This window comes from Podarcis melisellensis (assembly GCF_964234715.1).
Source record: "Podarcis melisellensis genome assembly, chromosome: 1".
NCBI classification, from domain to species: domain Eukaryota; kingdom Metazoa; phylum Chordata; class Lepidosauria; order Squamata; family Lacertidae; genus Podarcis; species Podarcis melisellensis.
The window spans coordinates 3686067-3706658 of record NC_138528.1 but is presented as its reverse complement, the minus strand read 5'-3'; the positions used below and the strand labels follow the sequence as shown (position 1 = coordinate 3706658).

At 47.0% G+C, this 20592-nt stretch overlaps 1 protein-coding gene across 1 annotated transcript in view; it reads left to right on the top strand.

The window, feature by feature from the left end:
- The window catches only part of PYGL (glycogen phosphorylase L), a 58903-nt gene that overhangs the window by 33534 nt on the left and 4777 nt on the right, over window positions 1–20592 (top strand). Inside the window, exons 10-19 of the mRNA XM_081910303.1 lie at window positions 2601–2693; window positions 6132–6278; window positions 8514–8677; window positions 10958–11072; window positions 11974–12075; window positions 13402–13549; window positions 14316–14374; window positions 15579–15720; window positions 18366–18573; window positions 20236–20370. Coding sequence (XP_081766429.1) covers window positions 2601–2693; window positions 6132–6278; window positions 8514–8677; window positions 10958–11072; window positions 11974–12075; window positions 13402–13549; window positions 14316–14374; window positions 15579–15720; window positions 18366–18573; window positions 20236–20370 — 1313 coding nt within the window. The remainder of the gene's footprint in view (window positions 1–2600; window positions 2694–6131; window positions 6279–8513; window positions 8678–10957; window positions 11073–11973; window positions 12076–13401; window positions 13550–14315; window positions 14375–15578; window positions 15721–18365; window positions 18574–20235; window positions 20371–20592) is intronic.

Here is a 20592-nt window from a genome sequence, read left to right as displayed (position 1 = left end):
TGGATTCCGGGCGGGAGTTGATCATGGGGAGGGTTTGCCAAGCATGCCTTCCTCTTAGCATGTTTCTCCCTTGCGTCCTGAGTTCAAGTGTCTTCAAAGCCCATGACACCTTTGGTAAAGGCTGTTCTCCAACTGGAGCGCTCGCAGGCAAGTGTCCCAAGTTATTGGTGTTTATACAGTGGAACCTTAGGTTGCGGACATTATCTGTGACGGAGGCACTTCCGCAACCCACAGCGTTCATAACCTGCAGCACCGCTTCTGTGTACGCGCGTGACACGATTCTGCGCTTCTGCACATGCACGAAGTGCAGTTTAGTGCTTCTGCGCATGCGCGAGCAGCGAAACCTAGAAGTAACACTTTCCGGTACCTCCGGGTTTCCCGCGGTCCGCAACCTGAAAACATGTAACCCGAAGCGTTTGTAATCCAAGGTACCACTGTACTACATTTTTTAAAAAATTGCCTTGAGAGAGTCTTTAAACCTCTTTTGTTGACCACCAGCCTTACGCTTTCCATTTTGAAGTTCAGAATAGAGTAGTTGCTTTGGAAGGCGATCATCATAAGTAATTTCGTTGTCCCTGAGAGGGGGCAATGACAATAAAGATATTATCATTATTATTATTATTATTATTATTATTATTATTATTATTATCATCATCAGGCATCCACACAACATGACCAGTTTGCAGCAGTGGGGATGTGAAATTCAATAGGACGCCTCTCCTTCATCTGGTTGTGAAATATGCACAGCTGCAGGGCCACATCAAGCCAGGATTCTGCCCGAGAACATATCTAGCAAGGGTTTTAGGTCTGGAAGATGTAGTCATGCAGGACGCGTACACGACATAGAATTGTAGAGCCCGAAGAGTCCAACCCCCTGCACTGCAGGAATTTAAAGCACCTGGCTTCCCCCAAAGATTCCTGTAGTTTACCTCTCACAGAGCCACATTTCCCAGCACCCTTAAGGTAAAGGTAAAGGGACCCCTGACCATTAGGTCCAGTTGTGGCCGACTCTGGGGGTGCGGCACTCATCTCGCTTTACAGCTTCCGGGTCATGTGGCCAGCATGACTAAGCCGCTTCTGGCAAACCAGAGCAGCGCACGGTAACGCCGTTTATCTCCCCGACGGAGTGGTTCCTATTTATCTACTTGCACTTTGACGTGCTTTCGAACTGCTAGGTTGGCAGGAGCAGGGACCGAGCGACAGGTGCTCACCCTGTCGCGTGGATTCGAACCACTGACCTTCTGATCAGCAAGTCCTAGGCTCTGTGGTTTAACCCACAGCGCCACCCGCGTCCTTCCAGCACCCTTAGCACACCTCAGTTCCCAGGATGCATTTGGGGGAAGCCAGGTTCTTTTAAGGTGCTTTAAATTTGTGGTATGTATGCAGCCAAATTTACATAATTCATTATATGCATCTGCACTGAAACGACTCACATAAAAACCAAGCGGTCTGAGTACTGTAGTGCAGTCACAATACATTTAAAAGTATGGTGTCACTTCATCGTAACGCTAAATAAAAATAAACAATTAACTTGCCTCAAATTTTTTAGTGAACATAAAGCTCCCCAACAGCTCAGGTAACAATATCCAGACATTGTTACAGCTCATGTAACACTATCGCATCAGTAGCTAGGGAGAGGGAGCGAGCCATCAATCTCCTGATGACAATTATATGTCATTGAATTCAACTCAGTATTGATCCAGAGTAGATTCCAACGCAGGCATAGGCAAACTCGGCCCTCCATCATCCCCAGCTAACAGGACCAGTGGTCAGGGATGATGGGAACTGTAGTCCCAAGACATCTGGAGGGCCGAGTTTGCCTATGCATGCTCCAACGTATAGTTAGCAGAGAATAAAAATTTAACACGTTTCAGAATTCCAAAAAAATAGACCAGAGGCAATTGTATTTCATCCAGCAGAGCTTTACTGCTACTGAAGGCAAATTAGCATAATTAGTCACAAATCCAGTGCATTCAGGATTGGCATTTTCCATAAGAAATCTAGTTGTAGCAGATTTAACTTAAACTTACAATAACTTATAATTCTAAAACCTTAACGCTATAGCATACTATGTACAGAACAACACACCAGAAGGGAAACAGAAAAAGAAAGTGAAACCCAGGTTCCTTCTGGCCTTATTTAAAATAATATAAAAAATGGACAATTGGCTCCCAAATGCTAGTGCAGGAAATATCACAGTATGTTGAGGTAAGATATAAGAGAACCAGTTTAAACCAGTTGTACTCCACTTCTCTGAAGGTATAACCCAAACATCATGAACCTTCTGCTTGTTTCTTTCACGCAGAGAAGCTTCCAGAACCCTCTTGAATTTATTAGAATAGGAAAGATCTCTACCCATCAGATCAATACTTTCTGCACTAAGAAATGCAAACTGACAATATAGTAGTGATGATTTCCTCTGGGCATGTGCAGAGCGGCAAGAACCATTCTGTGCACAGCTGGGAGGAGGGGTCAGAAAAAAACCAGCGATGAGTTCTGTCCGAGGTAGACTTTAACCTACAGAATCTCTCCTCTTAGACGCTAACTAGCCAGTTTGGGGGTCCAAATTAATTGTTCGGTTCTTCCTTCTACATTTGCAGGTTGCCATCCAGCTGAACGACACACATCCCGCCATGGCCATCCCCGAGCTGATGAGAGTGTTTCTGGACATTGAGAGGCTGCCGTGGGACAAGGTTTGGAACAGTCTTCCATGTCGCTCCTGTTTCTTTCCAGGGATCAAGGTCTGAAGCTTGGTTGCTGGATCAGGCCAATGGCCAATCTGGTCCAGCACCCCGTTTTAATAGTGGCCACCAGGTGCCTCTTGAGGAGCCTCAAGAGCAGAACCTGAACTCAGCACCACGCTTGCAAGGCCAGCTAAGTAGAGCAAGGCTCTGATGGTTCTACAGCAGGCATGGCCAAACATGGCCCTCCAGCTGTTTTGGGACTACAGTTCCCATCATCCCTGACCACTGGTCCTGTTAGCTAGGGATGATGGGAGTTGTAGTCCCAAAACAGCTGGAGTGCTGTCTTTGGCCATGCCTCTTCTACGGTTGTTGTTGTTGTTTAGTCGTTTAGTCATGTCTGACTCTTTGTGACCCCCTGGACCAGAGCACACCAGGCACTTCTGTCTTCCACTGCCTCCCGCAGTTTGGTCAAACTCATGTTTGTAGCTTCGAGAACACTGTCCCACCATCTCGTCCTCTGTCGTCCCCTTCTCCTTCTGCCCTCCATCTTTCCCAACATCAGGGTCTTTTCCAGGGAGTCTTCTCTTCTCATGAGGTGGCCAAAGTATTGGAGCCTCAGCTTCAGGATCTGTCCTTCCAGTGAGCACTCAGGGCTGATTTCCTTCAGAATGGATAGGTTTGATCTTCTTGCAGTCCATGGGACTCTCCAGAGTCTCCTCCAGCACCAGAATTCAAAAGCATCCATTCTTTGGCGATCAGCCTTTATGGTCCAGCTTTCACTTCCATACATCACTACTGGGAAAACCATAGCTTTTACTATATGAACTTTTGTTGGCAAGGTGATGTCTCTGCTTTTTAAGATGCTGTCTAGGTTTGTCATTGCTTTTCTCCCAAGAAGCAGGCGTCTTTTAATTTCGTGGCTGCTGTCACCATCTGCAGTGATCATGGAGCCCAAGAAAGTAAAATCTCTCACTGCCTCCATTTCTTCCCCTTCTATTTGCCAGGAGGTTATGGGACCAGTGGCCATGATCTTCGGTTTTTTGATGTTGAGCTTCAGACCATATTTTGTGCTCTCCTTTTTCACCCTCATTAAAAGGTTCTTAAATTCCTCACTTTTCTTCTACGGTAACTTCATATTTTCATCTGAATGATGCAACTGTACATTGGGGACCTTCTAGGTCTTTCTCGTGGAATTGGTGTGGGGACCTGCCCACGTGGTAGGGCCATTCAGCTGCACCCCTGTCATCAGATCTTCTCGCAAAAAAAAAAAAGACTTCCTGGGCGAATAATATGTGCCAAGTGAAGGATGCCACGAAGTTGAGGACTTTCACAATGGCTCCACCTGCTGGGCGCTGGTGGTAGGGAATTGTAGAATCGTAGTGATGTATGGGTTTGACCAAAGGAGGCAGTGGAAGACAGGAGTGCCTGGTGTGCTCTGGTCCAGGGGGTCACGAAGAGTTGGATATGACTAAAAGACTAAACAACAACAAGTGATGTACGGAAGTGAGAGCTGGACCATAAAGAAGGCTGATTGCCGAAGAATTGATGCCTTTGAATTCTGGTGCTGGAGGAGACTCTTGAGAGTCCCATGGACTGCAAGAAGATCAAACCTATCCATTCTGAAGGAAATCTACCCTGAGTGCCCACTGGAAGGACAGATCGTGAAGCTGAGGCTCCAAGACTTTGGCCACCTCATGAGAAGAGAATACTCCCTGGAAAAGACCCTGATGTTGGGAAAGATGGAGGGCACAAGGAGAAGGGGACGACAGAGGACGAGATGGCGGGACAGTGTTCTCGAAGCTACCAGCATGAGTTTGACCAAACTGCAGGAGGCAGTGGAAGACAGGAGTGCCTGGCGTGCTCTGGTCCAGGGGGTCACGAAGAGTCGGACACGACTAAACAACAACAACAACAAAGTTGGAAGGGACCCCCAGAGTCATCTAGTCCATCCGGAAACTTTTGCACAACTAGGCCGTCCTCTCCGTTCACAGAGAGTTAGCCTTCAGAAAGGGAAAGGGGAATCTGACAAAAGGAGTTGTTGTGCCTGGGCGCAGAGAGAGAGAGAGAGAGAGGTTTTTAGAGAGAGATGGGGTGCAGAATGAAGCCCTCTCCCCCAGGGACCAGAATGCCATTAGCATTATTCATTGCCCAGATCCAGGCTGTAGGGGTCAAAGTGTCTCTCGTACAGTCCTCTTTGCATGCATGGGGACATAGGTCCAGCAAAGTTCAGACCACTGGCCTCGCTGCCCCACCTTCAACTCCAAACCTCCTATCTACCTGCCCCACCTGCTTCTTTGTTTGCAAGCAAAAGCCATGCAAACATACACACAAACCCGTTGTATTCTTTCTGCTATGCGGTCGCTAAGCAGTTCCCAGGACTCCTTATCTTCAAGGTTGGAACAAACGGTTAGTGAGCTGCAATCGTCATCTATTATGGTAGCTTTTCAGTCTATCTGAGTTCCTTTCAAAGGAAAGGGTAGAGCAGAATTAAGAGGCTTGGTTTTAAAAGCCTGTAGCATATGTACTGCATTGGCCCGAATATAAGCCACACTTATTTTTTTCAAATTCCCACCTGGCACGGCTGCCCCCCAGAGAGCAGCCCAGGAGCATGGGGCAACAGTGCCCATCCCATCTGCAGTAAGCCTCCCCCAAGCCGCCAAATTTTAAAGGTGTGGCTTCTTAGATTAGCTTCAACCAGAGCCCAGGGCCTTTTCAACACTGGCCCCGGCCTGGTGGAACGCTCTGCCTCATGAGACCAGGGCCCTGTGGGATCTGATTTCTTTCTGCAGGGTCTGTCAGACAGAGTTGTTCCGCCTGGCCTTTGGCTTGGAGCCAATTTGATTCCCTCCCCCTCTTTCTTTTTCCTTTCTCCTCCTGTGATGAGGCTGCATTCAAATATTTTAATGTTTCAATATTTTAATGTTGTATTTTAATCTTGTTTTTAAGTTGTATTCATTCAACTTGTTTTTATTATTGCTTGTTAGCCGCCCTGAGCCCAGCCTTGGCTGGGGAGGGCAGGGTATAAATAAAAATTATTATTATTATTATTATTATTTGCAAGTACGGCTTATATTCAGACCAATATTGTATCTCATAAATGTCTCAAGCAAGCATTGGCTTACTAGGTTGCCAAATGCACAAAGTAGCCATGGTGCTTCTGGTTCATTCAAGTTGCCAACTTCCTAGAACCATGTTTAAATAATACAGGGTGCCTTTTAACCTTGACACCGGCACTCTGTACCAGTGAGCGCTGTCACGCATTAAAAAAGCCCTGAGTTCAGGTTTCCCCCTTTTAATCTACCTAAAATATGTATTTTATCCCCCATCGGGGATTGAACCTGGGACCTTCTCAATGCAAAGCAGATGCTCTGCTACTGAGCTACTTCAGCCTTCTGTTTCCTTTCCTTGCCCTGCTCACCGTCCTTCTCTCACTCTCACAAATCCTAGGCCTGGGACATCACCACGCGGACCTTCGCCTACACGAACCACACGGTTCTCCCCGAAGCCCTTGAGCGCTGGCCGGTGGAGCTGGTGGAGAAACTGCTGCCCAGACACCTGCAGATCATCTATGAAATCAACCAGAGGCACCTGGATGTAAGCAGGGCTGTGTCGCCGTGGTCCCCGGTTCTGGTTTTCAAGCCCAGTGCCATGATTCGGGGGGCAGCGGAAGTGATTTCCCAGAGAGCCATTTAATGGTGCAGATGTTTTTGCCCTGCTTGCCTAGGGCGGAGCTCACACTCCCCAGTGGCTCACTGGATTCCAGGATTGGCTTTTCTCTTGCCCACAGGGTGCCAGAGGGCAGCGCAAGAAAGGCTTGCCCTCTCTCCAATTTGGCTTCAGGCACCATCAGGTATAACCGAGGAGAGCAGAAGCCAAGTCGGAGTGAGGGCCATGCTTCCTGCCCTCACTCTAATGCGGAGGTCAGCAAGGTTTACCCGTCGTGGTAACTGCCATGTAGATGGCTCTGTGGGCCAGAACGTGAGCACTGTTTCGGTGTCTGCACATATGCAGACGCGATTTCCGGCACAGAAATGTGCAGCTTCCCATTGGCTGCAGGAGCTTCCAGCCCCTGGGCCTTGGGTTGCCTATGCCTGCTCAAATGCAACCTTTCCTCAACCTGGTGCTTCCAGGTATTTAAGACTACAACTCCCATCCGTACCAGTCAGAACAGTCTTCCTGTGGCACCTTGAGTTGATATACCTTCTTTCCCCGAAAGTAAGACATCCCCCCAAAATAAGACCTATTTCCAGTTTTGCCTCGCACTGTAATATAAGGCCTTCCCCGAACATAAGTCCTCCCCGGAATATACCGTATTTTTCTCTCCATAGGGCGCAATGGACCATAGGGCGCACCTAGTTTTTAGGGGGGGAATAAAGGGGGGGAAAAGAGGCTGCACAGGGCTAAGGAAGCCATAGCCGTGTGCAGCCTCTCCCTGCTGAAGGGGCTGCGCGCGGCTATCCCTGAAGACTTCGGAGCGCAGCGCAAGTTCCCGCTGCGCTCCTCAGGTTTCGGGTTCCTTTTGCTGAAGCCAGGAGAGCAAGACTCTCCTGGCTTCAGTGAAAGGAACCTGAAGCCTTCAGAACGCAGCGGGAACTTGCGCTGTGCTCCGAAGGCCTTCAGGTGGCTATCCTTGAAGCCTGGAGAGCGAGAGGGGTTGGTGATCACCGACACCTCTCCAGGCTTCAGGGAAAGCAACGTGAAGCCTCCAGAGTGCTCCCTCTGCGCTTCGCAGGCTTAGCGTTGCTATCGCTGAAGCCAAGGAGCCTGCATTCGCTCCATAGGATGCTCACACATTTCCCCATAATTTTGAGAGCCGGTGTGGCGTAGTGGTTAAGAGCAGTGGACTCGTAATCTGGTGAACTGGGTTCGATTCCCTGCTCCTCCACCTGCAGCTGCTGGGTGAGCTTGGGCCAGTCACACTTCTCTGAAGTCTCTCAGCCCCACTCACCTCACAGAGTGTTTGTTGGGGGGGGAGGAAGGGAAAGGAGATTGTTAGGACTATATGGAACTGGCTGAGATGACTGGCAGAATCCGAGACCAAGGAGAAGAGTTGGTGGAAGAAGAGTGGAAGAAATTTAAAGTTTATCTTCAGAAATATTGTAAAATTGAGGAACGTTAGAAAGATGTTGGGGGGGGGAATTATGTGGTTTTAGCAGAAAGGATATAAAGGATTAAGTAAAAATGAATTGGTGAAAGAGAGAAGGTAAAATTATAATATGTTAAGATAAATTACTAGGGTAAAAACAAAGTTGGAAGGATTTGCTGGAATATTTAATTGAATTAGAATACAGAAATGGGAGGCGTGAGGAGGTCACGGAAATAAGTAAATGAAAGACAGGACATGGAAAGATTGAAATGTTTTTAATTGTCTTTTTATTTATTTTTTGTATTTTCTATCCTTTTTGTGTGTTTTTTTTCTTTTGTCTTTTTTCATATATGTAATTTTGTGTAAAACTTAATAAATATTTTTTTTTTAAAAAAAGGAGATTGTTAGCCGCTTTGAGACTCCTTAAGGGGAGTGAAAGGCGAGATATCAAGTCCAAAACTCTCTTTTGGAGGGGGAAAAGTGCGTCCTATAGAGCGAAAAATACGGTACACCGTCATGTGATATAAACAATCCCTTGACTGCAACACGGGAAAAGAATCCTAACAGTCCTACCCCCTGCAGTGCAGAAATACTAGTTCTGTGACACCCCCTGTCAAGCTCAAGGTTCTGCTGTCGTGTGGAGGGCTCTCCAGGGAGCTTCAGAACTGGGTTGGGCATCTTCCGGCATCCTTTTGGAGCGCTGTGAGTGCCTGAGCCATCTTTTCCTCCTTGTGTCTGCTCAGAGAATCGCAGCCATGTTTCCAAAGGACGTTGACCGCCTCCGGCGCATGTCCTTGATCGAAGAGGAAGGCATGAAGCGCATCAACATGGCACACTTGTGCATCGTGGGCTCGCATGCCGTCAACGGAGTCGCCAAGATCCACTCAGAAATTGTCAAGTCGCAAGTGTGAGTATGGGCGGGCATTCTGCGGGGCCCATGTGGGTGGGCGTGGAAAAATCCTGGAACTAGGGTTTAGATCCAAGGTGGGCTTCTGGGTCCTTTGCCACTGGGCCAGTTGGGTGGTGATTGAAGACAGAGCTCTAGAGCCCCTGAGCACGTGCAGATTGTGGGAGCAGGCAAGAGGAAATGTCTGCAGCCATCCCCTGTGGAGAAAGGTCAGCTTCCCCCAGAACATTTCCCTCTCTCCTTCCACCTTCTCTTGGTCACTGTTTCTTTGTAGTCAATACCTTGACAGTTGTGGTATTGTGGTTTCCTTCCCATTTTTAGTCTGGTGGTTTTTGTTTCTGTTTTGTACTTTCCTTTCGTCTGGTGCTTTCCTACCCAACCCTTCCTCTGAACCAGAGCACAAGAAAACAGAAAGTAGACCCACTGTGCAATGCAAAGACCAATAAAATTGGCAATAAAAAAGTAAATCACTGTGAAAACTATCTGTGAAATTGCAGCCCCAAAATAGTACACACACGCACACACTCTGTTTCCTATAAGATGTTGTTGTTGTTGTTGTTTAGTCGTTTAGTGGTGTCCGACTCTTTGTGACCCCCTGGACCAGAGCACGCCAGGCACTCCTGTCTTCCACTGCCTCCCGCAGTTTGTTCCGACTCATGCTGGTAGCTTCGAGAACACTATCCAGCCATCTCGTCCTCTGTCATCCCCTTCTCCTTGCGCCCTCCATCTTTCCCAGCACCAGGGTCTTTTCCAGGGAGTCTTCTCTTCTCATGAGGTGGCCAAAGTATTGGAGCCTCAGCTTCAGGATCTGTCCTTCCAGTGAGCACTCAGGGCTGATTTCCTTCAGAATGAAGGGGTTTGATCTTCTTGCAGTCCATGGGACTCTCAAGAGTCTCCTCCAGCACCATAATTCAAAATGATGTAGCAATGGTCAACTTGGACTGCTATAAGAGAAGTTTAAGCACATACACGCAGAATAAGTCTATTGTCAGGAGTGAGCCAGCAATAAATTACATGGAGCAATTTAACTCTTTATTAGAAGAAACAAGGTCTGCTCAGGAGTGCCAGGCCTAATAAGCACAAAACTCTTCTCAATAGCTCTTGCCTCTATGAAGCAGACCTTCCCACAACTGCCTAAGTCACCTCCTCTCCGGGGTCCTTCCCAAGCAATCTGAGACTATGCCAACATACCTGTCTTTGCTCCTCCTGCTTCATACCTCTCCTGGTCCTGGGAGATCAGAAGGGAGGAGAGAGCATTGCAGCAAGAGGGGCAGACACCCTGACTTCTTCACCAGCTTGACTCCTCTCTGCCTCCCTCATCCCTCTCTCCTGCTTCCGCTTCTGATTCTAGACTTCTCTCTGACACAGACTCTCCCAGCTCACCAAGCCTTGTTAGCCCTTCAGCTTCCGACACCTCCTCTTCTCAGTCTTCTCCCTCTGACTACTCATCGTCGTCCCACCACCACCACTCCCTGAGCTCTGAGCCTTCTTCCTTTGGGGGTCCCCCAGCTGTACAGTAGGACAATTAAGTGAAGGGAGGTGCTGTTGCACTTACTGTATTTTTCGCTCTATAGGACGCACCGGACCATAGGAGCGGGAGAACAGGGGGGGAAAATTCTCCCCCTCTCTGCTCAGCGCCCCTTCAGCGAAGCGGCAGGAGAAATGGATCCCCTTCCATTTCTCCTCCCGCTTCGCTGAAGGGGCGCTGTGCAGCTCTCCCTCTCTGCTGAAGTCAGGGGAGTCTTGGTCGCCCGTCTTCAGCAAAAGGAACCCGAAGCCTTCAGAGCGCAGCGTGAGTTCCCGCTGCGTTCCGAAGGCTTCAGGCGGCTATCCCTGAAGCCTGGAGAGCAAGAGGTGTCGGTGCGCACTGGCCTCTCTCGCTCTCCAGGCTTCAGTGAAAGCAACGTGAAACCTCTGGAGCGTGGAGGGAGCGCTCCCTCTGCGCTTGGGAGACTTCGCGTTGCTATCGCTGAAGCCAAGGAGCCTGCATTTGCTCCATAGGATGCACACACATTTCCCCTTAATTTTTGGAGGGGAAAAAGTGTGTCCTATAGAGTGAAAAATACAGTAAGTCCTGCTCGTGAGTTTCCCTTTGGGACATTTGATCGACCACTTTGCAAACAGACAAGAAGGTTGGCCTGATCCAGCAAAAGACTCTTCTTACGATGCATTGTTAGCTAAGAAATCTTGATGATATAACAATAAGAATTTATTATTTCTACCCCACACATCTGGCTGGGTTTCCCCAGCCACTGAACTGAGAACTTCCTTCCTGCGCAGGTTCAAGGACTTTGCAGAGGTGGAGCCAGAGAAGTTTCAGAATAAAACCAACGGCATCACTCCTCGGCGGTGGCTCCTGCTTTGCAACCCGGGACTCGCAGAGTTAATTGCAGAGGTATGCAGCCCACCTGCAGTTGACTTTGCTCTGGCAGAAATCGCACCGTTTCCATCAAGGTGGATCGTGTCCTCATGTACCTTGGGCAGCAATAAGGCTGCTTCTGTGCAGCAGTTTATTCCATTTCCCTGTTAATTTCCACGTTGTATTTGAACTTCAACATGATGGGAAAGGCACTTCTATTCTGGAATATAGCATGCATTCAGAGATCATTTCTGTGTCACTGGTCTTCAGCCCCCTTAACCCAGAAAATCACAGTGATGAAATTTGGGGGCGGTATCCGAACATAGCTTTGCCTACCATTTTCATGGGGAAACAGAGGCATGCTGTTTTTTTAAAAAATATATTTATTTATGCATTTCATTCATAAAACTAATATATCGTGTGATTGTGAAAAGCAACAACTTCAAAACAGTTTACAAAAGATTTACGAAAGATTATAGCTAATGCTTTGGATTAAAAACGGTTGCTTGTCCACAGTAAAATCAAGAAAAATTCACAATCCTACTTCAAAACATACAAAAGTTAAAATGCTAAAAGATGTCCAGACAACCTCTAATTTCTAAGCATGTGATGGGTAGGTTTGTCTAAACAGGAATGTTTTAAACAGGCGCCGAAAAGAGTACGGTGAAGGCACCTGCTTGATCTCAATAGGCAGGGAGTTCCAAAGTTCTGCCGCAATAAACTATCAAGTTCTTACAAATGCAGAACAGGGGTTTTGCGACGCCTGTCGTGGTGCCAGTTCCACCAATCAAAGTGGTCAGGCGGGTGCATGTAAGGCTGGCATGGTAAGAGGCAGGAAAAAGTCTTTTTTGGGGAGGTGAGCAAATACCTCGGAAAGGCTGCTTGTCTTGAGGCAGGCGGTCTGGATATCTCAAGCCCCCCCGCTTCTCTTTTACAGAAAATAGGAGAGGAGTACGTCAAGGACCTCAGCCAGCTGACGAAACTGCACCGGTTTGCCAACGATGAGCTTTTCATCCGGGAAGTGTCCAAAGTCAAACAGGTAAGCGGGTGGAGGAGCTGGGCGTCTTCTTGTCGACGCTGCAGCTGGAAAGGAGGCAGGATTCTGCTCCCGAGATTCCTGGGAGACGCTGGACTTCACAGCAAGCAAACGTGGTGGATGGGGGGAGGGGAACAGCCACACGGCCTGTGATGGCTTGTGTATGCTCTTTGCAATAAGCACCCTCTGTTCACTCAGAGAGAGATTATTTTGCATATGGGACGCGGGTGGCGCTGTGGGTTAAACCACAGAGTCTAGGACTTGCCGATCAGAAGGTCGGCGGTTCGAATCCCCGCGACAGGGTGAGCTCCCGTTGCTCAGTCCCTGCTCCTGCCAACCTAGCAGTTCGAAAGCACGTCAAAGTGCAAGTACGTCAAAGAGCAAGTAGATAAATAGGTACCACTCCGGCGGCAAGGTAAATGGCGTTTCGTGCGCTGCTCTGGTTCGCCAGAAGCGGCTCAGTCATGCTGGCCACATGACCCAGAAGCTGTACGCCGGCTCCCTCGGCCAATAAAGCGAGATGAGCGCCGCAACCCCAGAGTCGGCCACGACTGGACCCAATGGTCAGGGGTCCCTTTACCTTTCCTATATTCGTAATATGTATGTATTAATGTTTCCGTGCGCTGCTCTGGTTTGCCAGCAGCAGCTGAGTCATGCTGGCCACAGGACCCAGAAGCTGTACACCGGCTCCCTCGGTCAATAAAGCGAGATGAGCGCAGGAGGGGCCCATGATCTACATCTTAGGAGCCTATACAACACAAAACACTGTTGCTGTATGCTGGTTTTAATTTATTTGTTTTTCATCTTACATTTTGGAAATGTACATCCAGGGTTTTCCCCCCTTTACATTTTTTGGGGGCCCCCAGGAGAGTGGGGCCCTAAACTAGAGCTTGTTTAGCTTATACGTAAATCCAGCACTGTTCACACATGATTCCACTCTCTTCGCTTTGCAGTGCTCCCCCCAAATGTTACCTTTTTGGGGGGGCAGCCTTGAATTACATGGCAGCAAAACAGGATGGAAAAGCCCAGGAAACTTCTGTTCTATGAAAAGTTGCGGGATTGTGGCAGGAGATTAAGGGACGGACCCCGGTTGGGAAAGGAACTGTATGTTGACTCTGAAACATTGTTGAAAACGGTGTTGAAAAGGAGGGTTGTGTGTAACCGCACCAATACTTTCATGAAAGCAGAGCATCATTAATGCACAATTAAAAGGACGTCCCGGGAAGGGCATTAGGTAGGGGGCTGCTGCATCTGGTGCCCCCAGACCATGTCTTTCTGCCTATATTTGCTGCTGCTTTGAGCGATTGCTTTTTCACTCTTCTCTCTCAGGAGAACAAGGTCAAGTTTGCCCAGTATTTGGAGAAAGAATACAAGGTGAAGATCAACCCGGCTTCCATGTTTGACGTCCAGGTCAAGAGGATCCACGAATACAAGCGGCAGCTCATGAACTGCCTGCACATCATCACCATGTACAACCGTGAGTAAGGACACAGGGGCAGCTTGGCAGCCTGGGCATTCGTGGCTCGTAGGCAGTGACAGCTTCACCTCCTAGGTGTCTTGGTGGAAAAGAAGAAGAAGAGGAGGATTTTGGATTTGATATCCCGCCTTTCACTCCCCTTTTGTTGTTGTTGTTGTTTAGTCATGTCCGCCTCTTCGTGACCCCCTGGACCAGAGCACGCCAGGCCCTCCTGTCTTCCACTGCCTCCCGCAGTTTGGTCAGACTCATGTTCGTAGCTTCGAGAACACTGTCCCACCATCTCGTCCTCTGTCGTCCCCTTCTCCTTGCGCCCTCCATCTTTCCCAACATTGGGGTCTTTTCCAGGGAGTCTTCTCTTTTCATGAGGTGGCCAAAGTCTTGGAGCCTCAGCTTCAGGATTTGTCCTTCCAGTGAGCACTCAGGGCTGATTTCCTTCAGAATGGAGAGGTTGGATCTTCTTGCAGTCCATGGGACTCTCCAGAGTCTCCTCCAGCACCAGAATTCAAAAGTATCAATTCTTTGGCAATCAGCCTTCTTGAGGTTCAAAGCGGCTCACATCCTCCTTTCCCTTCCTCCCCCACAACAAACACTCTGTGAGGTGAGTGGGGCTGAGAGACTTCATAGAAACGTGACTGGCCCAAGGTCACCCAGCAGCTGCATGTGGAGGAGCGGGGAAGCGAACCTGGTTCACCAGATTACGAGTCCACCGCTCTTAACCACTACACCACACTGGCTCTCATTTTGTGTTCTCCTTTCCCTTCCACAGGCATCAAGCGAGACCCCATGAAGCTGTTTGTGCCCCGGACGGTGATCATTGGCGGCAAAGTAAGCGATGGGTTTGTGCTGCACATTTCAAGAGGGGACAGCCTAGGATCTGCTGGGGTGTCCCTTTTGGGCTGCCCTTGGAAGTGCCTGCCTGCCTGCCTTCCTTGGACTTGTCAATGGCCAACGTACCACATCTTGTGGGAGGGAGTTCCACCGATGAATAATTAAGCCCTGTGTGAAGGAATACTTTCCTTCACCTCTCCTGACGCTACTACACATCCAGAGTGCTAGTGTTATGGGAGAATGAGAAAAACACCTCCCTAAAGCATAATTTCATGTACTTCTAACGTGACCACACACCACCACCACAAAAGGAGAGTGTGAGGTGTTCATGGGGAATTTGTGCAGCTGAAAAGTCTGCTTAAACAACAACAAAAATACATCTAAAAAGCATCTGGAGGGTCCTGGTTTCAGGGAGGCTAGGGGGAAGCACAAGAATGCCCCTCTAGGGGTGCCCCCTTTATTGTGGATTCTGTTGGAAACACGCCCAGGAATGAGGCATTCCCAAAGTAAAGGAAGGATTGAACTCTGATTAATAAGAATACACACAGAGGCTTGAACCAGCAAGACTCTGGGAAGGGTGCGTATAATAATCTCTCCCCCCAGCCCTTGGCCCAGGTCGTTTTATTCACAAAAGAGCTTTTTACAGAGTGTTCGTAAGAACCAATCAGATTTCTTCTGAGCATTTCAACAAACCCCACGTGGGGACAAAGTTAAACTACAAACACTAGTTAAGCATGCATACTTTTGGGGTAAATGAATGAAAACTACAAAGGAGTGCATTCAGCAACCCCAGAGGTCATAAACAATCAATACACATGATAAGAAGGATGGCCAGGAGACCAGCAATCATTATCACCTTTATGTGAAACCTGTTTCCTGGCCCTAAGATTAACATTCTAAGATCAACATATCAGAAAAGCTACATCAAAGAAACTGCCCACTGTCTTTGATGACCCAGGACGCCTGTCTGTCTAAGTGGGTACGTGACTTGTGAAGAAAGAGAAATGGAACAGGGATGCAGAGGTGTGGATTGATCAAGAATCATATCAAAATAGTTTAAACCCAGTCAACGCAATGCTTTCATTGCTGACACAGATGGCTTACTCTATATTTGTTATAATTCCTCATAGCGATCCCACCTGATCACTATACCAGCTGCCACTGTTCCTTCTAAGCGCTTGCGTTTCTGCCCTCCTTTCAGGCTGCTCCTGGCTACCACATGGCCAAAATGATCATCAAGCTCATCACTTCCGTGGGCCATGTGGTCAACAATGACCCTGTGGTGGGGAACAAGCTGAAGGTCATCTTCCTGGAAAACTACAGAGTCTCGTTGGCCGAGAAAGGTAAGGCCAGTATCGCCCGTCGCTGGCAAGAGCTGGCGTCTAAAAGCCTTGAATCATTTCTCCTGGCAAATGGGCCTAAGAGTCAAAATGTGTTTCAAACTGTACTTGTGCCTCATTGGCTTTCCCTATGGCATTTTTCCTGTTCTTGGTGGGTGCCTCTTCCTTTGGCTAAAATGTTGGGGGCGGGAGAACATATCTGTGGCCCTCTACATATTATTCAACTTCAACTGAATGCCAGTTGCTGGAAACTGAAGAAAGGGAGAGTGCTCTGGGGCCCACTGGGTTGTATTGTATCCAACTAAGTTCTACTCTCAGAAGAACCATTTAAATTGATGACGATGACTAACTTGGGTCCATTGCTTTTTGCGGAATCCAGTCTTCACATGACAGAGGGCTTGCAGTAGAGCTTCATTAACAGACCTTAAACATTTGATGGATTGCATCTATAATCCCGCCTTTTTCTCCAAGGAGCTGGTTGTCCCCCTCCTCATTTAATATCCACAACCTCCTTGTGGGGTAAAGGTAAAGGAACCCCTGACCATTAGGTCCAGTTGTGACCGACTCTGGGGTTGCGGCGCTCATCTAGCTTTATTGGCCGAGGGAGCCGGCGTACAGCTTCCGGGTCATGTGGCCAGCATGACTAAGCCGCTTCTGGCGAACCAGAGCAGCGCACAGAAACGCCGTTTACCTTCCCACCAGAGCGGTACCTATTTATCTACTTGCACTTTGATGTGCTTTCAAACTGCTAGGTTGGCAGGAGCAGGGACCAAGCAACGGGAGCTCACCCCGTCATGGGGATTCGAACCACCAACCTTCTGATCGGCAAGTCCTAGGCTCAGTGGTTTAACCCACAGCACCACCCACTAACCTTGTGGTGTAGGTTAGGCTAAAAGGCAACGACTGGCCCAAGGTCACCCAGTGAGCTTGATAGCTAAATGGGGATTTGAACCCTTGTCTCTCCCAGGTCCTACTCCAACATCTTCTTCTTCTTCTTTGCTGATCACTCGTAGCCGAGTAAGATTGTCTTCCATAAACACGGTCTTAACAGTGAGTCCGTAAGTGACTGTGGAGGCCAATTCTGGATCCACACGTACTTCCACAGTGGGGACACTGGCCTCCGGGCAGGAGTTGATCACGGTGTGGATTTGCCAAGCGTGCCTTCCTCTTAGCACGTTTCGCCCTTGTGTCCTGAGTTTGAGTGTCTTCAAAGCCCATGACACCTTTGGTAAAGGCTGTTCTCCAACTGGAGCGCTTGCAGGCCAGTGTTTCCCAGTTGTCAGTGTTTATACTACATTTTTTAAAGATTTGCCTTGAGACAGTCTGTAAACCTCTTTTGTTGACCACCAGCGTTAAGCTTTCCATTTTTAAGTTCAGAATAGAGTAGTTGCTTTGGAAGACGACAATCAGGCACCTGCACAACATGACCAGTCCAACAAAGTTGATGTTGAAGAATCATTGCTTCAACACTGATGATCTTTGCTTCTTCCAGTACACTGACATTAGTTTGCCTGTCATCCCCAAGTGATGTGTAAAAGCAAACAGTGTTATACCAGGGCTATTGGCCCTAACTCGGAGTTGTCTCTTGGGCAGAAAAGGTGCTTAACACCTTCTCCCTCAGCCTTTATTACCGCTATTATTATTATTATTATTATTATTATTATTATTATTATTATTATTATTATTATTATTATATTACTATTATTATTACTATTATTACTATTATTATATTAGTAGTAGTAGTAGTTTTCAATTACAATAATCCAATAATATCCTCATTATAACAAAGCCAAATTATAATGCAATTAGTAATACCAATAATTCAGACGCCAAATTATACAATTTAGCTAGCCTCCCACGTGCTAGAATTGATGCTTTACTTTATTTCTGTGTTCCAAAATCTTCTAAATTTCAATTACACTCAAGTCAAAATAACGTTAAATCCCTTATACAGCAACTGCAATTTTAACAACTTCCATTTGTATTGACACATTGAATGATTTATAAAGCTACAGGCGAAGCATTCAAACTACATCCTTGTTCTTCCTGTGAGTGGCAGTTATTCTGTCCGTAATGTTTCTTCCTGTCCTTGTAAAATGTTACGTCTATCTTTTCCTGGTTGTTGCTGTTCTCCATCATGCCTTGGGCAGAGCTGATATCCCATTGTTGTTTCAGAAGTTCTCCATTCCTCTGTCCCGTGGTTCATTATTTGCAACTTTAGCAGCAGCTGCTGAGATCACACTGTCCCAATAAATATCCTGTTTTCACCATTTTTCTCTCGGCCTGGGAAGGAGAAGAAGCTGTCGAACTTCAAATAACTCAGTACTGAACCTTATCAACTCCTTGGCAAGCTCACGGATTCCTCTCCCTCAGCCTTTAAATTGGAAAAAGCCAGAAACTGAAATTGGGACATTTTTTCCCAGTTGCCCCACTGAGCTACACCCTTCCCTTTCCTCTAGGTGCAAGGCAGTTTGATATGTCCATATAACACAGTTGCTTGTTTGATTCTGCATGGGGTTTTTTCTGATTACCTGCTGTGAGCCATCCTGGTTGGCTGTGACAGAAATTAATAATAATAATAATAATAATAATAATAATAATAATAATAATGGACCGCAAGAATGGCTAAAATTGCACCCTCTTGGCAGTGATCCCTGCCACAGATCTGTCGGAGCAGATTTCCACGGCAGGCACCGAAGCGTCTGGCACTGGCAACATGAAATTCATGCTGAACGGAGCCCTGACCATTGGGACGATGGATGGCGCCAACGTTGAGATGGCAGAGGAGGCTGGAGAAGAGAACCTCTTCATCTTTGGCATGAGAGTGGAGGATGTGGCAGAGCTGGACCGGAGAGGGTGAGTATGGCAGAAGCGAAGGTCTCACCCACGCTTTTCGCTTGACCTGTATTTTGATTGGATTGTGCACTGATGGATTCTGCTCCCTGGTTCCAAGAGCTTTTCTCTTTTTTCTTTTTTAAAATTTTTAAAATATATTATAGTGGTACCTCCGGTTACGTACTTAATTCATTCCGGAGGTCCGGTTAAAGCATGCATGATTAAATGGGCGCAAGATATTGGGGAAAATATTATGCTTGAACAATGGGGGAAATTGTGCAAAGAAGGTATGAAATTCACTCTGTGTTATATATTGAAAGAAAATTACCTTAAAATGCAACATAGATGGTATTTAACACCTGACAGAATAGCAAAAATGAATAAAAATTGTGGCGATGTCTGCTGTCGATGCAGCACAGAAAAAGGTACTGTGATGCACATATGGTGGAATTGTTTAAACATCAAACAATCTTGGGAAACAATATATAATGAAATGAAAAAAAATGTTCAGATATTCATTTAGGAAAACATCAGAAAGTTTTCTATTGGGAATAGTGGCAGGAAGTCTAAAGGAAGAGGACAAGACAGTATATTTGTACACAACAGTAGCCGCAAGGCTATCGGTTGTGAAAAATTGGAAAAGTGGTATTATACCGACAAAAATAGAGTGGCTTGCCAAATTCTTGGAGTATTACAATATATCCAAAACAATGGGAGAAATCGGAAGGATCTCAAAAGAGAAGATAGACAAGGACTCCAGGAGCTTTTCCCATTGCTTCATGGTTGTGCCTTGCAAACGTTTGATCTTGCCCACTGAATTGGATCTTATCCAATGTGCAGAAAATCCAGAGATTTTGCTTATGGTAAGATCAGATTTTTGACCCCTTGCATATGTTAATGGTGCAGATCAATAATTGCTCAATAATTTGAGTCACCCTACAGTTTGGAGGCGGCTGTTATGGCAGTTCTGTTGGCAAAGTTACTTTGCCTAATACAGGTGGAGTCTGGATAAATGCAAAAACCAGACATCACTGAACAAAAACGGTATATAAATTGAAGAGGAGGACCCCCTCAGAATTGCACAGCCATTCAGAGCATGTGCTGCCTCAGTAAATGTGATTCCTCCATGTGAAACAATACTTCCACCTATCTCCATCTTGACAAGTTGGCTTTCAAGTGAGCGTAACTAACCCTTAAGTTACAAACCAAATGATCCCTGCTGCTGAACTTCCAACAGATTTTCCTCACCAAATCAAGGGAGTTCACATGTCTGCCCCTCCTGGTATAACAAAGTGAGATAGCTGAGGATGTCTTGTGACTGCAAAGCCAGGAGCATGTAACAGACCAGGCAGAGGGCCTTCTTGGTAGTGGCACCCACCCTGTGGAACGCCCTCCCATCAGATGTCAAAGAGAAAAACAAGTACCAGATTTTTAGAAGACATCTGAAGGCAGCCCCGTTTAGGGAAACTTTTAATGTTGAATAGGTTATTGTATTTTGATATTCTGTTGGAAGCCGCCCAGAGTGGCTGGGGAAACCCAGCCAGATGGGCAGGATATAAATTATTATTATTATTATTATTATTATTATTATTATTATTATTATTATTATATTAATTTTAATATACATGGCCATCGGTAGTCTTCAATATGTGTGCTAAAGGTGTTCCTCCCTCTTTCCATCAGGTACAAAGCTCAGGAATATTACGACAGACTTCCTGAGCTAAAGCAAGCCATGGATCAGATCAGGAGTGGATTCTTTTCACCAAAAGAGCCCGACCTTTTCAAAGATTTGGTCAACATGTTGTTCAACCATGACCGGTGAGTGGAGACCCCTTTGCAGAAACCTGTTGACAGCTTTGGCTAACAGTTGCTTGTGCCACACTCTGTAACTTGCCTGGCTTCTGTGCATCAGTCGCAGCAGGGTCTGCTTTCCCCGACCCTCCACTCTGGAAAAAGTTTAAGGAACATAGAATTGGGACCCCAAGGGTCATCTAGTCCAACCCCCTGCATTGCAGGAATCTCAGCCAAAGCATCCAACCT